The sequence below is a fragment of the Panthera tigris genome, chromosome B1 (assembly GCF_018350195.1).
Source record: "Panthera tigris isolate Pti1 chromosome B1, P.tigris_Pti1_mat1.1, whole genome shotgun sequence".
NCBI lineage: Eukaryota > Metazoa > Chordata > Mammalia > Carnivora > Felidae > Panthera > Panthera tigris.
In genome coordinates this window covers 28,780,987-28,795,460 of record NC_056663.1, presented here as the reverse complement: position 1 = coordinate 28,795,460, position 14,474 = coordinate 28,780,987, and the positions used below count along the sequence as shown (strand labels likewise).

The 14,474-nt window shown below is 36.8% G+C and overlaps 1 protein-coding gene across 6 annotated transcripts in view; it reads right to left on the bottom strand.

Annotated features, from left to right (window-relative positions):
• WRN (WRN RecQ like helicase) overlaps positions 1–14,474 on the bottom strand; it is a 149,859-nt gene that overhangs the window by 51,829 nt on the left and 83,556 nt on the right. For all 6 annotated transcript variants that reach the window (XM_042983152.1, XM_042983154.1, XM_042983153.1 and 3 more), the window contains 2 exons: positions 8,578–8,765; positions 2,855–3,029 (listed from right to left, as the gene is read on the bottom strand). In XM_042983152.1, the coding sequence (XP_042839086.1) occupies positions 2,855–3,029; positions 8,578–8,765 (363 nt within the window). The remainder of the gene's footprint in view (positions 1–2,854; positions 3,030–8,577; positions 8,766–14,474) is intronic.

Genomic DNA, 14,474 nt, shown 5'->3' with positions numbered 1-14,474 from the left:
GTGTGTGTGTGTGTTTGTGTGTATGTGTGTGCAGTGAGAACTCTGAAGATCTAATTTTCATCATATGATACTGTTTTGTTATTAAGATTTTATCTTTAACTAATTTCTATACTCAACTTAGAGCTCAAGTCCACAACCCTGAGATCAAGAACCACATGTTCCACGTACCTGGGTGGTTCAATCGGTTAAGTGTCCAACTCTTGATTTCGGCTCAGGTCATGATCTCACGGTTTGTGGGTTCTAGCCCTCTGTCAGGCTCCAAACCAACAATGCAGAGGTTGCTTGAGGTTCTCTCTCTCTCCCTCTCTGCCCTCCCCCTGCTCATGCTCTCTCTCTTTTTCTCAAAATAAATAACTAAAACTTAAAAAAAAAAAAGAACCACATACTCTACCTACTGAGCCAGACAGGTGCCCCTTTATGATACTCTTTTCAGATGAGATCACCCTATTCTACAGGCATGATTTTCAAAATATCATAAATGCTCAGGTGAAAATATAGATATTTTATCAAATAATTTATTCACAACCTCATCCCAGAAAGAAAAGGAATTCAAGTCACCTTGAAAAGGCAAATAAAATATGAAAGGACCTGAAACTAAAAATCAGGACTAAGAGTAAGAACGAATGGTCACAAACTAAAAATGCAAATCTACATCTGAATAAGGTTAGATATGGTTAAGAATAATGGGAAAGAAAAACATTTCTCTAAAATTATAAAATAGAAAATACTAAGATTCTAAGCATCAATCAATCTAAGGCATTAAGAGCTAAGGTAGTGAGCTGGGTGGTCAGCTGTACTTTTAGGTCCACACCAAAGTATAAATCAACTTCAGAAAGAGAGGAGAATGAACATCCAGAATTCTGTACATGTATGCATTCAGTAGGCACTCAATGAATATTCAATGGAAGGTAATCAATTCCAAGAGCATCAGACTATTCTATATAGATGAGGAAATATATTTTCATCATCTTGAGAAGGTGTTTGAGAACTCTCAATGCAAATGTGAAGCTTCTGAATTATTTATTAAATAGTTGTCATATACAGCAGAACTCCTGATGTCAGCCTAGGGTGACACCATCAATATTAATTTATTAATTTTCATAATGTGGATAAAACTTTTTGACATCCTGCCATAGAGAGGGAATATATAGTGGCACATACATACATAGACCTTTCTAGATATTAAGTATAATTAGTGATCACTGTGAGGTTTTTAAAGCCATATTTCAAAGTATTAATGTTTCAGTGAACACAGGTTTCACTGGAAACCAGATGCATCCAATAAAGTTTCCCATCACAACCTAACAGATAAAGTTTGCAATCTCTCATATCTGTAGAAGATGTTTCTACCTAAATGACTAATAATAAAACAAGATGAAAGAAATCATTGATTAGTTAATAGCTCAAACATCAATTGTTAAGATTCAGTAAGCAGCAGCCAATAAATTTTATCTGGTAACTTTCAAATTCCTGAGATAATAGAATAAAAGTATACACATGTAAGATTTTAGGGAACTCTAAGCAGTTGTGATAGCTGTTACTACCTTTGGAAAGAAGAGGAAGAAAGAGAATAGGTGCTTTTAGGGCAGGAATGTGTTACAGCATGACAACGCACAGTGAGCTTCACAGACAGTACATATGAACCATACTTGAGGTAGGTTGTCTGAACAACACCTACAGAGCTAGGCAGAGGGGAAATGGAAGACCAACTGAGCCGAAAATGCAAAGAAGTTAAGTTCCTCTCTTGAGAGGAGAGCTAGTCCACAGGCTTACAGTGACAGACCTTGGGTATGATGTTGATGGCGTGAAGCTGTTGATTTAAACCTACCAACGTGGTTTGTATCTAAATTTTCCTAAATATTCTGCAAAACACCCATTAAACTAGGATTCCGATCGCTACAGGAAGCTCAGTTGGAGCACTTCACAGTAAGGTCACTGATACCCATTTAACTTTATTGTTTTTCTCCTTCAAATCAATCCTGCTTAGGGTTGCTAATCCAATGTTTCTAGAATAGTATTATCTTGCTCAAAAACACAGAGTCGTCTTCATGATGGCTTTCAAACTCTATTTTGCGGAGCTCTGCCACATGGACTGTCCTGGGAAACTGGAAGACTCTTGGAACACTTTCTCCCTCACATCAACTTCAACAAGAATTATTCTACTTTAATTCGTTTTAACTATTAAAAAATGAATTAAAATTTAAATGAAAAGTTAAATAAAAAACTCTAAGGCTAAAGTAGTCTAGAAAAACTACAGGCACATCACATCAATCCCAGCCTGCCTCTCTGCAGGTTTTAAGGCCACCCATAACCTGGCCAACCACCCCTTAAACTGTTTTCCTGTGACCTTCTAACAGTTCCTCCCTGCCTTTTCACCTATACCTTGTACCATTCCTACTCCACACTCCCTTTCTCTCTAACCATTTCATACTCCCAATTTCCTGAACCCAGCAGGCCCTCTCATACCACAGTGCCTTTGCACATGCTAGTCCCTTTTCCTGGAATTCCATAACCAATGCCCTTTCCCTCATCACCTACTGGCCTAGCATACAACAAACTTCTATTCACTCTCCACTCAAATAGCTTCTTCCTGGATGGACCATCTCCCCAGTACAAGCTACCTTAACAGCTAGCGTTCCCTCCTCTGTGCACCTAATCTCTATGTGCAGGCTCCTATTAAGACTAGTCTGCAGTAGTTTGTTCATATATCTATCTTACACATTATATATTAATTCCCTTTATGAGAGAGACTTCTTTAAACTCAACACAAAGTATTCCATAAAGATATGGCAAATATTAGACAAATATCTGTATCCATGGAAGAATAGAGAGTAATGATGATGGATCTTCACACCTGAATTTCATCTCTCATGAACCTGTGATGAACCTCTCTCCTTGCAGTAACACACATGCCTGCATGGTATGTTCCACAGGCTAACTTCACCTTCCTAAGTTCAGCTGTAACTTCTTCTGTCATTTTTCTGGAAGGACAATAGATGATAGTTGGACCTTCAAATTCCCAGGTGGAACTAAAACAAAACAAAAAAACAAAACCAAGAGAACAAACATAAATATACAGGCTTCAGTTTGAGTTTCCAAAACCAGTTTGAGTTTTGCCTTATTGAATTTCCCCTTTCTTTTTAAAATTTTAATTTAATTCAATTTTAATTTAATTTTTAAATTTTTAATTAATTTTTTTAGTAAAACACTAAAAAAGAGAAATCATATAGAAAAAAGGATAGATTTAACTCCATAAAAATGTGGAAAGTCAAATGTGGAAATAAATTATACTAAATCCCAAACACTTTTGACTCATTTTTTTGTTTAAACAAGAGACAAGTTTACTTACTTAAGTAAAAGCCTTGATAAAAGCTTACAAACTACTGAAATGCAATTTTCATACTTTTAGAAATGCAAAAGCACTAGGTGAAAAATTAGTCTTCATTTATAGGAGAAAGATAAGTGACTATTTACATAGGAGAATGGATACAATTTATATCACATTATTCCTATTCTCTCATGATCAAAAAAATGAGTTTCTATGTATTTTACTAAAAAAGCAGTAACTTCTTATAACATTAAAGATCATTTTTATAGTTCAAAGAAGTATTTACTAGTAATCTTGAGACTGTAACTATTATAGAAAACATCTGTTCAAAAGTCTGTTTTAGAAACCCGTGCTGTTTTTTTTTTTAAAGGTTTTTTTTATTTATTTCTTTTTTGCAGGGGGAGGCATAGAGAGAGGGGAGACAGAGAATCTCAAGCAGCCTCTGCACCGTCAGCATAGAGCCCCATGCGGGCTTGAACCCATGAACAGTGAGATCATGATCTGAACCGAAATCAAGAGTCGGACGCTTAACCAACTGAGCTACCCGAGTGCCCTGAAACCTGTGCTTGTTTATTAAAAATGAAAAGGTTTGATTTCTCAATACAGTCATTTACATAAATACATTCATTTATGCTGACTTAAGAAAAAGAATGTGCTATTTTGTATTTAGGAAAAACTGGTTTATTTATTTATTTTGAGAGAGACAGAGACAGCACCAGCAGGGGAGGGGCAGAGATAGAGGGAGAGAGAATCCCAAGCAGGTTCCGCACTGCCAGCACAGAACCGGATGTGGTGCTTGAACTCCCAAAACTGTGAGATCACTACCTGAACTGAAACCAAGAGATGTTTAACCAACTGCGCCACCCAAGTGCCTGTCTTATTTATTTTTTAATGCATACACATTTTGATACAATTTCAACTTCAGGAATCTATTTTACAAATACATTTACACATTTACCAAAAGACACATAGACACAAATATTCACAGCAGAACTATAATTGTGAAAACATCACCTAATGTTCATCATCATTATGTACATTCGTACTATGAAATTAACTAAGCAAACAATAAAAGATCGTGTGGATCTAAATCCTTTAAGAAGGACTATGGCAAAAGTCACTGCATACTTAAACAGAGAAGAAAAAATAGGTAGTTATTTGACTCCAAGAGTTTTACTGAATAATCTACTCAAAGCAATTTTTGATAGCGACCAAATGGGCTTCTGTAACAAAACTTCACAGCGAATAACTTAAGTATGGGACACCTGGTGGCTCAGTCATTTAAGTGTGTGACTCTTGATTTTGACCCAGGTCATGATCTCAGGGCTCATGGGCTCGAGCCCCACATCAGGTTCTGCACTGACAGTACAGAGTCTGCTTGGCATTCTCTCTCCCACTCTCTGCTTGGGATTCTTCTTTCTCTCTGCCCCTCCCCTGTTCATTCACACATGCTTTCTCTCTCAAAAATAAACAAACACTTTTTAAAAACCCACACATTTCTCAAAGAAGAAAAATTTCTTCAACAAAATGTGAATATTGAAATATCCTACACATTAGGGCCCCAACTTTTTTTCCTTTTTTAAAATTTATTAGTTTTTTAAAAATTTACATCTAAGTTAATTAACATACAGTCCCATAATGATTTCAGGAGTAGAATCCAGTGATTCTGTGCCTACATGTAACACCCAGTGCTCATCCCAACAAGTGCCCTCCTTGTTTAATGTGCCCTCACATTATGCAGAAAGATAGCAAAGACACTTTTTTACTAAGAATGATAGAAGTTTCAACTTATTGAGGAGCCTGGGTGGCTCAGTCATGATCATGGCTTCGGTCATGATCTCACAGTTCATGGGTTCAAGTCCCGCGTCAGGCTCTGTGCTGACAGCTCGGAGCCTGGAGCCTGCTTCAGATTCTGGGTCTCCCTCTCTCTCTGCCCCTTCCCCACCTGCGCTCTGTCTCTCTCTGTCTCGAAAATAAACGCAAAAAAAAAAAAAAAAAAAAAAGAAAAAGAAAAAAGCTTTAACATTTCAATTTATTGAAGATATGAAAATCCTAAATGTGTATGTACCGATTAACAGTGCTTTAACACACATGAAACAAAAATCGACAGAACTAAATAAAGGGAGAAAGAGATATATCTGTAATAATTGCAGATTTTAACATGTATCTTAGGAAAGACACTTTAAATCAAAGGAGAACATTGCCTAAAAAATGGATATACTGTGGACCTATTTCTGCACAAAGCTAACAACAAAAGCTGGCAGTACACATCTGCACGGCACAGAGAACAGAAGGGTATATATAAAGGGTATATATATAAAGTGCCCAGACGTCAACAGTGATGATACGTGAGGAATCAGATGGGAAGATCTAAGTACTCTGGAATTTATGCGCATCTGTAGTGTTCACATCGATATTAAGACTGTGTATCACTTTCTACACTAAAAAAAAGGTAAAAAATACACAAAAATTTGAACTTATAGAGCAGAAGAATCAAAGGTGTAAAAATCTCTATTACAAAAGGATTCATTACTGAGGTGCCTGAGTGGCTCAGTTAGCAATGCCTCTGACTCTTTATTTTGGCTCGGGTCACGTACTCACAGTTGTGAGATCTAGAGTCCCGCTTTGGGAGTGGGCATGCAGCCTGCTTAAGATTCTCTCTTTCCCTCTCCCACTGACCCTCCCCCACTTGCGCTCTTTTTCTCTTTCCCCCTCATCTCTCTTTCAAAAAAAAGGGGGGGGGTTTATTACTTCACCAAGTGGTTTACTAAACATTGTTATTTCCTCACAACAATTTCTGGGAGGGGAAAAAAAATCTATCTTCATCTAATCACTAAATTAGATAGATGAGAGGCTTGTCTACCCAATTTCAATGTATCGTGATTATAGAAAACAAAGTCAGGATTTAACAAACATGTTAGCTCAATGACTAGAAAAAAAAATGGTAGAATTAAATAAAGGGAATAAAATGGAAATAAAAGGCAACACTCTGAAGTCTTAATTACCCTCCATCTAATTATTGCTCATTAAGGGAAAAATTTCTCTTTGCCTATGATCTACAGAAAGCATTCTGACTCTCAGTGGTTGGCTGCTACCATACTGTTCTTGAAGGATTGAAAATGGGATGCAAAAATCTTTTTTGCTTTGCTCTCAGAAAAACCGCGTCATATTAAATACAAAAATCTTGGATGGTCTTGGATGTCAGGCTAAGGATTCTGGCCTTTAGTCTCAGGAAAGAGGGAGGCACCAGAGAGAAATGCCAAGACTCAGGGATATACTTTCAGATGGCAAATCTGAAAATTGTGTATAGAAGAAGCAAGGAGGAACCCTGGGGTTGGGGGGGAGTTTGATAACAGTCTGGGCTAAGGGACCTTCACTGGCAGAATTAACATGGAAGATGGTAAGAGAACATTTACATAAGATATCATAAAAGGACAATACAGTCCAAAAGATAAAATGTCACAGTGTCACACACACACACACACACACAAACACACACACACACACACACAAAGGCAAACAGTTTCAAAAGAAGAAGGTTATTAGGGGAAGGCCACTGAGATTGAGAAAAATATGGATGGGAGAGGAGATCAAAGATTAGGAGAATAGATAATGATCCCACTGTTAAAAGACTCTAGCCTAGAATAAGCAGCTTTCTTCAAGAGAATGTTTTCCCTCTAGGGTACAAAAGAAGTTAAGTGCAATGAGTACTCACTTCAGAGAGATCTCTAGCACAGCCAGAGTACTCAGAATATATTCATTACTTTCTTGTTTTATTTTTTTTTAATGTTTATTTATTTTGAGAGACACAGCCAGGGAGAGGTAGAGAGAGAGGGAGAGGAAATCCCAAGCAGGCTCCACATTGTCAGTGCAGAGCCCAACGTGGGGCTCTATCTCATGAACCTGTGAGATCATGACCTGACCTGAGCTGAAATCAAGAGTCGGATGTTTAACCAACTGAGCCACCCAGGCACCCCTCTTGTTTTATCTTTTATTTATTTTTAAAAATATTTTATTTTTAAGAAATCTCTACACCTAATGTGGGGCTCGAACTCACAACCCTGAGATCAAGAACTGCATGCTCTACTGACAGAGCAAGACAGGCGTCCCCATTACTTTCTTGTTTTAATCTAAATGTAGTACAATCAAGCCAATAACAAATCCTACATTAAAACTTATCCTAAAGGACCCCAGTAGTCCTTAAGGAAGAAACTAATGACATTCTTTAAACTCTATTTGCCTAGATTTGTTTTATCTTTGTGTTGGTAGGACAAACATTATTTTCACGAATTCTGACTTAACACATTTCATAACATGACAGTTATAAGATTTTCACCAACGAGACAGATCAGGGAAATAAGGCAAAGGAAAGCTTCTTAGCATATATATAAAATGCCTCCAAACAAAACAAAAAGGACAAAGTACTAGTGACAGTTTCTTCATCAGTAAAATGAAAATAATATGTAGCTTATTGAGCAGTTACAAGGATTACTACATCATTTACATAAAGCACCTACGAGAGTCCTTGGCACATAGTAAGGGCTCAAAAGTACTTATCAATAAGATGGCTTTTAAAATTCCCTAATACTCATGGTGCCTGGGTGGCTCTGTAGGTTGAGTGTCCGACTTCTGCTCAGGTCATGATCTCACGGTTTGTGGGTTCAAGGCCCAAATCAGGCTCTGTGCTGACAGCTCAGATTCTGTGTGTATGTGTCTGCCCCTCCCCTGCACACTCTCTCTCTCAAAAATTAATAAACATTAAAAAAATTTTTTTAATAAATAAATAAAATTCCTTAATACTCAATTAGTTAGATAATTAGCAAACTAGATAGAATTCAGATAAAAGACTCAGTTATTTTTGTTGTTTACTTATCAATTATTAAGAGTATCGGTGTGTCTGGCTGGTTCAGTCAGTAGAACATGTGACTCATTATCTCAGGATCATTGGTTCAAGCCCCACATTGGGTGTAAAGTTTAGTTAAAAAAAAAAAAAAAAAAAGAGCATATATCCTGTTCAAGTAAAATTAAGTAGAAAAATACCAGATGAATTAGTTTCTGACTTCAGAAATAGGCTATTTACTCAGTCACTGTCTTGTTAATATGACATCACACTTGACTTGAATCAAAGCTAAGTAGAATTTGAAATATGTTAAATATGAATTAGAAGAAAATAGTAAAAAATAAATAAATAAAACAAAAATTTAAGAAGGAAATAGTTCACCAAAATTTATCAACCATGAATTCTTCACCTTGTCTTTTGGACAAGAAATTGCTTTAGATCCTGAAGGATGTTTCCTGATTTTCGTCCAACTTCCAAATACAAGTTTGGTCGATCAAAACCAGTACAGGTAATCTGAGGATTCTTCAGTTTTAAGCAATGTATAATGTCTTCCCGGATTGAAGAACTTGCAGTAGCAGTGACTGCAACAACTGGAACCTAAATGAAATAAAACTGATTTGTCAGAAAGGAGAGCACTCATTACTTCCTAACATTTCTACCACCGTCTTACAAAGAGACTGGACAACAATTATATGAGGAACAATGTTAAAAATATAACTTTAATATTACTTTTTCAAAGAAGAAAAAGAAAACTTCCTACTTACTTGTTTCTCAGCCTTCATAATACATTTACTTTTTAAAAATCAGAAATCATTTGGGGCACCTAGGTGGCTCAGTTGGTTAAGTATCTGTCTCTTGACATTGGCTCAGGTCATGATCTCACTATTTGTGAGATCAAGCCCTGCATCAGGCTCTGCATTGACAGTGAGGAGCCTGCTTGGAATTCTCTCTTTCTCTCTCTCCCTCTCCCACCACCATTTCTCTCTCTCTCTCTCACACCTCCCTTACTTGTGTGCATACATGAACTCACTCTCTCAAAATAAACATTAAAAAAATCTTAAAAAAATCATAAATCACTTAAATAAAACACTAAATCCATACGATTTTTCAATACAATCTACCTATTAGCTATCTAACTCTTCATTTATTTTGTAAACATTTATTATATTTATAATAGTGCTGATATGTCATATGTTATACCTTATTTTTCATTAATCTGTGATTCACAAATCATAAACCTTTCATTCACTGAAAATCTAACTATACAAAGCAGTAAGTCTTTTTTTTTTTTTGTCTCCTATATTGTATATATTGGTTTATGGCTTCTCAGATCTAGAAACACAGCTCTTAATGACCTGGATGACCTCTCTCCAGTTCACTAAGTTAATGATTGCATACAATACATAAGAGGAGTACATAAAATGAAACATCTATTATTAATTGGTTCCTTGAGCAACCAACTCATGTTCTATTTTTAGTCTAGAAAAGACTTAACTTAAAAGGTTAGCAGCCAAAACAGGAGACATGCAAGGTACTAAGAAAAACATGAACATGTAATCTTTCAGAAATTCTAAAGTAGGATAACAATATACCTCCCATGAAACTATATTCAATCTTTTTGTCCCTATTATCACAGTGAGCTATAATTAATTATGCTATTATTTTATATTCAGAAAAAAATGGAGTAAGTCTTCAAGTTCTTCCTAAATCATTAAGCTGTTCTATATCCAAGAATACAACTTTCTAAAAATACTTTTTGTGGTCTCTTACAAACAAAATAAATGATATCCTCAGAAAATAGCTCTTTAGATGCCCTGCATGTAACTCACAAATCAGTTTAAGCAATCATCCTCATGTAAGTGAAAGTTTATGGGCAATTTGTAAAAAAGCAATTATAGAATTTGGAAAACAAGATACAATTTACTAAACACTACAAAGTACTTTTACAATCAATATAGCTTTACTGAATTAAAAATTATTTCAGGGCACCTGGGTGGCTCAGGTGGTTAAAGCATTCAACTAGGGCTCAGGTCATGATCTTGTGGTTTGTGGGTTCAAGCCCTGCGTTGGGCTCTCTACTGACAGCTCCGAGCCTGGAGCCTGATTCTGTTTCTGTGTCTCCCTCTTTCTGCCTCTCCCCAGCTGGCACTCTCTCTCTCAAAAATAAATAAGCATTATAAAATTTTTTTTTTAATTATCTCAAAGCTCATATAAAAAAATGAAGTCTGGAAGTAGTTTTTTTTAATGGAAAAAAAAAAGAGACCACAACCAGTGTGACCCAGTTATTTGCATTTTTGCATTCTCTATCCTTAAATTCTATGAAATTATTTAAATGTGTTATTTTTTAATGTTTATTTATTTGAGAGAGAGAAAGAGAGATTGAGAGCAACCTCTCTCTCGAGCAGAGGTGGGGGGAGGGGGGAGACTCCCAAGCAGGCTCCATGCTGCCAGCACAGAGTCCAACATGGGGCTCGAACCCACAAACCGCAAGATTATGGGGCCGAGCTGATATCAAGAGTTGGATGTTTAACCAACTGAGCACTCAGGTGCCCCTAAATGTGTTAAATATCATTAAATGTTTTAATTAAATTTAAAATTTTTAATTAAATTATTTAAAAATTAACCCCCCAAATTAACTTCCTTGAGTTTTGGCTTATAATCAGACTGTTCTCTGAAGTTAGAGAGTGCCATCTATAACAACTTATAAATGAATAGGCCAATTTATAAAGAATTTAGTTTCTCTAACCAAGCTTAGAGAATATATATACATATATATGGAAAGTTCAAACATTAGAAGCTCCTAGGACATGTACATTCTCACTTTTTTTTTTAATGTTTATTTTTTTTGAGAGAAAGAGACAGAGTGTGAGTGAGTGAGGGGCAGAGAGAGAGGGAGACACAGAATCTGAAGCAGGCTCCAGGCTCTGAGCTATCAGCACAGAGCCCAATACGGGGCTTGAACTCACAAACTGAGCTGAAGTCTGATGCTTAATCGACTGAGCCACCCAGGTGCCCCGAGGAATGTCTTCTCACCCTTACAACAACAAAGCACTTTCATCAATTTAAGTGCTTTATTCAAACAATTCATAAATGCACTAAGAAAATACTTGTTGCTTAACTACATATGCAGAGAAAGACAGATGTTTTCAGGATACAAAGAGTAAGAGGGTGTGGTCTGTTTTTCTAAACAGTATAATGTATGAGTGAATAGGCAATGCATTTCTGAAAATAAGAAATTAAGCAATGAACAGAACACCTCTTGAAGAAGTTAATAGAAAAGTCAGGCAAAAGAGCAGCATGGTAGTGAAAAATATCTGGTGTAGTCAGTTGCCCGAGTTCAAATCCTGTCTTTTTTGTCACTAACGAGGTGTGAGAGTTTGAGCTGTTTATTTCACTCTCTAAACTTTGGTTTCCTCATCTGTAAAATGGCAACAATAACAGCAAGTTCATAAAGTCACTGTGAAGACCAGAGGACAACAGGACATGTAATGTGCTGCACATAATGCATGGTACACAGTAAGCACCCGAAAAGTTTCAGCCATTACTGATGTTGTCATCGCATAATGGGAAAGAATTCTAGACAAGAACTCCAGAGCCCTAGGCGCTAATCCAAGATTTGCCACTGACTTCGGCGAGGTCTTCTCTTGGCCTCGGTTTTTTTCTCTAAAATATGATATGTACCGGGCTCCACGATGTTAGACTCTCTTCTAACTCAAAATTCCCATGTTGCCACTAGAAATGCCCTATGCCAGCGACCCGCTAATGATAAAAAATCACCGTAAATGCACTCTTTTGCCTCAAGTACTCTAGAAAGTCAGTCACAGTTAAGAATGCTGCTTCCACAACTAGAAAATAGAAGTAATGGAATATATTAATTTTTAAAAATTTTTTAATATTTATTTTTGAGAGAGAGAGAGAGAGAGAGCGAGTGCACGAGCAGGGGAGAAGCAGAGAAGGAGACACAGAATCCGAAGCAGGCTCCAGGCTCTGAGCTGTCAGCACAGAGCCCAATGTGGGGCTCCAACCCCTAAGCTGTGAGATCATGATCCGAGCCAAAGTCAGACGCTCAACCAACTGAGCAACCCAGGTGTCCCTGGAATATATTAAATTAAAAGAAAATAGTTATTTCCTTCCACTTCAGAAATGAATAGAATCTGTTCTCTTAGAAGTCTGTGGTACCTTATGATGTTTAAAATTTATAAATGAGAGTGAAGCCTGGAAATAGCACACAGGCTGGTTATGAGACAGGTGATCACACATCCTGGTTTCCAGGGACACTCTGGTTTATGCTGTCTTCACAGCATAAATATTAATAGCTTGTAATCTCTAACATTCCAAAGCAAACTGATTTAGGCAATAAATTATGGTGTCACCTAGTCATATCAAGTTCTTAATTCATGAAAACTCTTACTCTTTAAGTTGGAAAATTTGGCTTCTTTGGAAATAAGTACCAGGTTTTGTTAAAACAGGCAAAAAATATAAGTTAATCTTATGACTATATATTTAGGAATGATTCAGTCCTAGACTTCAATGGTATAGCACCTACAGATTCAGAGAAGTATGACTATTCCATCTGCTTCTAAATTTGGGTCGTGTTGCTAATTCTCACTTGGTACTGCATAATATCATGCTTCATTCATGCAGCCATTCACTCAGTCCAAGTAATTACTGAGTGCCTGCATGCCATCTTTGGGAAAGGCTGGGGGAGGAAGGAATGGAAAGAATCAACAAGTCTCACGGATCTCACGGTTCCTTCTCCTTGAATCTTAGAGAATTTTAAGACTGGTGTATAGCTTTCTGCCTGGTTGCTCTTTCTGAGACTCACTTTGTCTCATTCTCTCCACATGGGAATCTTTATGCCAAGTGGTTTAGTGATTTCTTTGCTATTTTTAAACTCATTGAAATCATATGGTGTGAAGCTGCATCAGCTGTCCCAGTGTGACTGTAACTAGAAAGAGGAGAAAAGCACAGACAACCGTGAGGAAAATGAGAGTCCTACAACCACCAGGTGGCATTTCTCGCCACCTAGCTAATCAGCAGGATTTGTGAAAACACTAGGGGGAAAGGTTTTCTCAGCCATTGCTTGACAAACACCCTGTACTATACTGAACCATCACAAGAAATGAAAATGATCCAATGGAGTCCACAGCCAGATATAATAAAAGATTTAATTCACCACTGAAAAGTGTTTAAGAACTGCATAAAATACTTAAAACTCCTCTAACACAATCCTTTTGGAATCAAAGGCCTGGGAAAGGATTACAGAAAACAATCTTCCTATTTTCCAAAAGCTTACTTTAAACCATTCTAAATTAATGGAAAGCAGACCTTGAGGCACACTGAACCCACTGACTTTTACCACACATATATCTTTTTCCTCTATTATACTACTAACTACTATTAACACTGCTAATATTCCTATTATATTAATTCTATTCTGTAGAATTCTATATTAATTCTATATTAATCTATTATTAGTCTATTATTAATCTAAACTAATTCTATATTAATCTATTCTATTAATATTTGTACTGTTCCACACACCATTTACTGTTTGGTACTATCGTTTCTACTTTTATAGGTACAGATCTAAACTCCCTTATTGGACTATGAGCTACTTCAGAGCAGAAACTACACCTATGTTTTTTTTACTTCTTTCAAATCACTTGTTTGAGAAACTAGCAGTGTCCCACTGTGAAACTACGGCCCAACTCCACCACTATCCGCGTGGGAAGGGGACTTCTCTGATTCTTGGCTTTCTCATCAGAATTCATTTATTCACTTAACCAAGTATTTTATGGAGCATCCACTATGTGCCCAGTCCTATTCTTGATGATACGAGCAAGATTATCAACAGCCTGTCCCCACAGAGAATATCCTAGTGGGGACTCATAGACAATAGACAAAATGTAACACAGTAAGTTAAACAGTGGTAAGTGCTTTTAAAAAACAGCAAAGGAATAGGAGGCATATTAAAATGTTGGAGGGAGGAATTGATTTAAAAATTTAATATGGTGGCCCAGGAGGCCTAAACGAAAAAGTAGTATTTCAGCAAAGACCTGAGAGAAGTAAGTGATCACCCCATGTGAATTATCTGGGTGAAGAGTATTCAGGGAGAGGGAAGAGCGGGAACAAAGCCCTATCGCGAGAGCATGCTCCGTTGAAGAATATCAAAGAGAATGTGGTCAGGACGCAGCAAATGAGGAGACAAGTAGAGAATCAAGTCAAAGACAAGATGAAAGACCAGACCACATAAGACATGGTAGTGAGTTCTGTCATTATTTAGAGAGAAAAGGTTCACTGCTA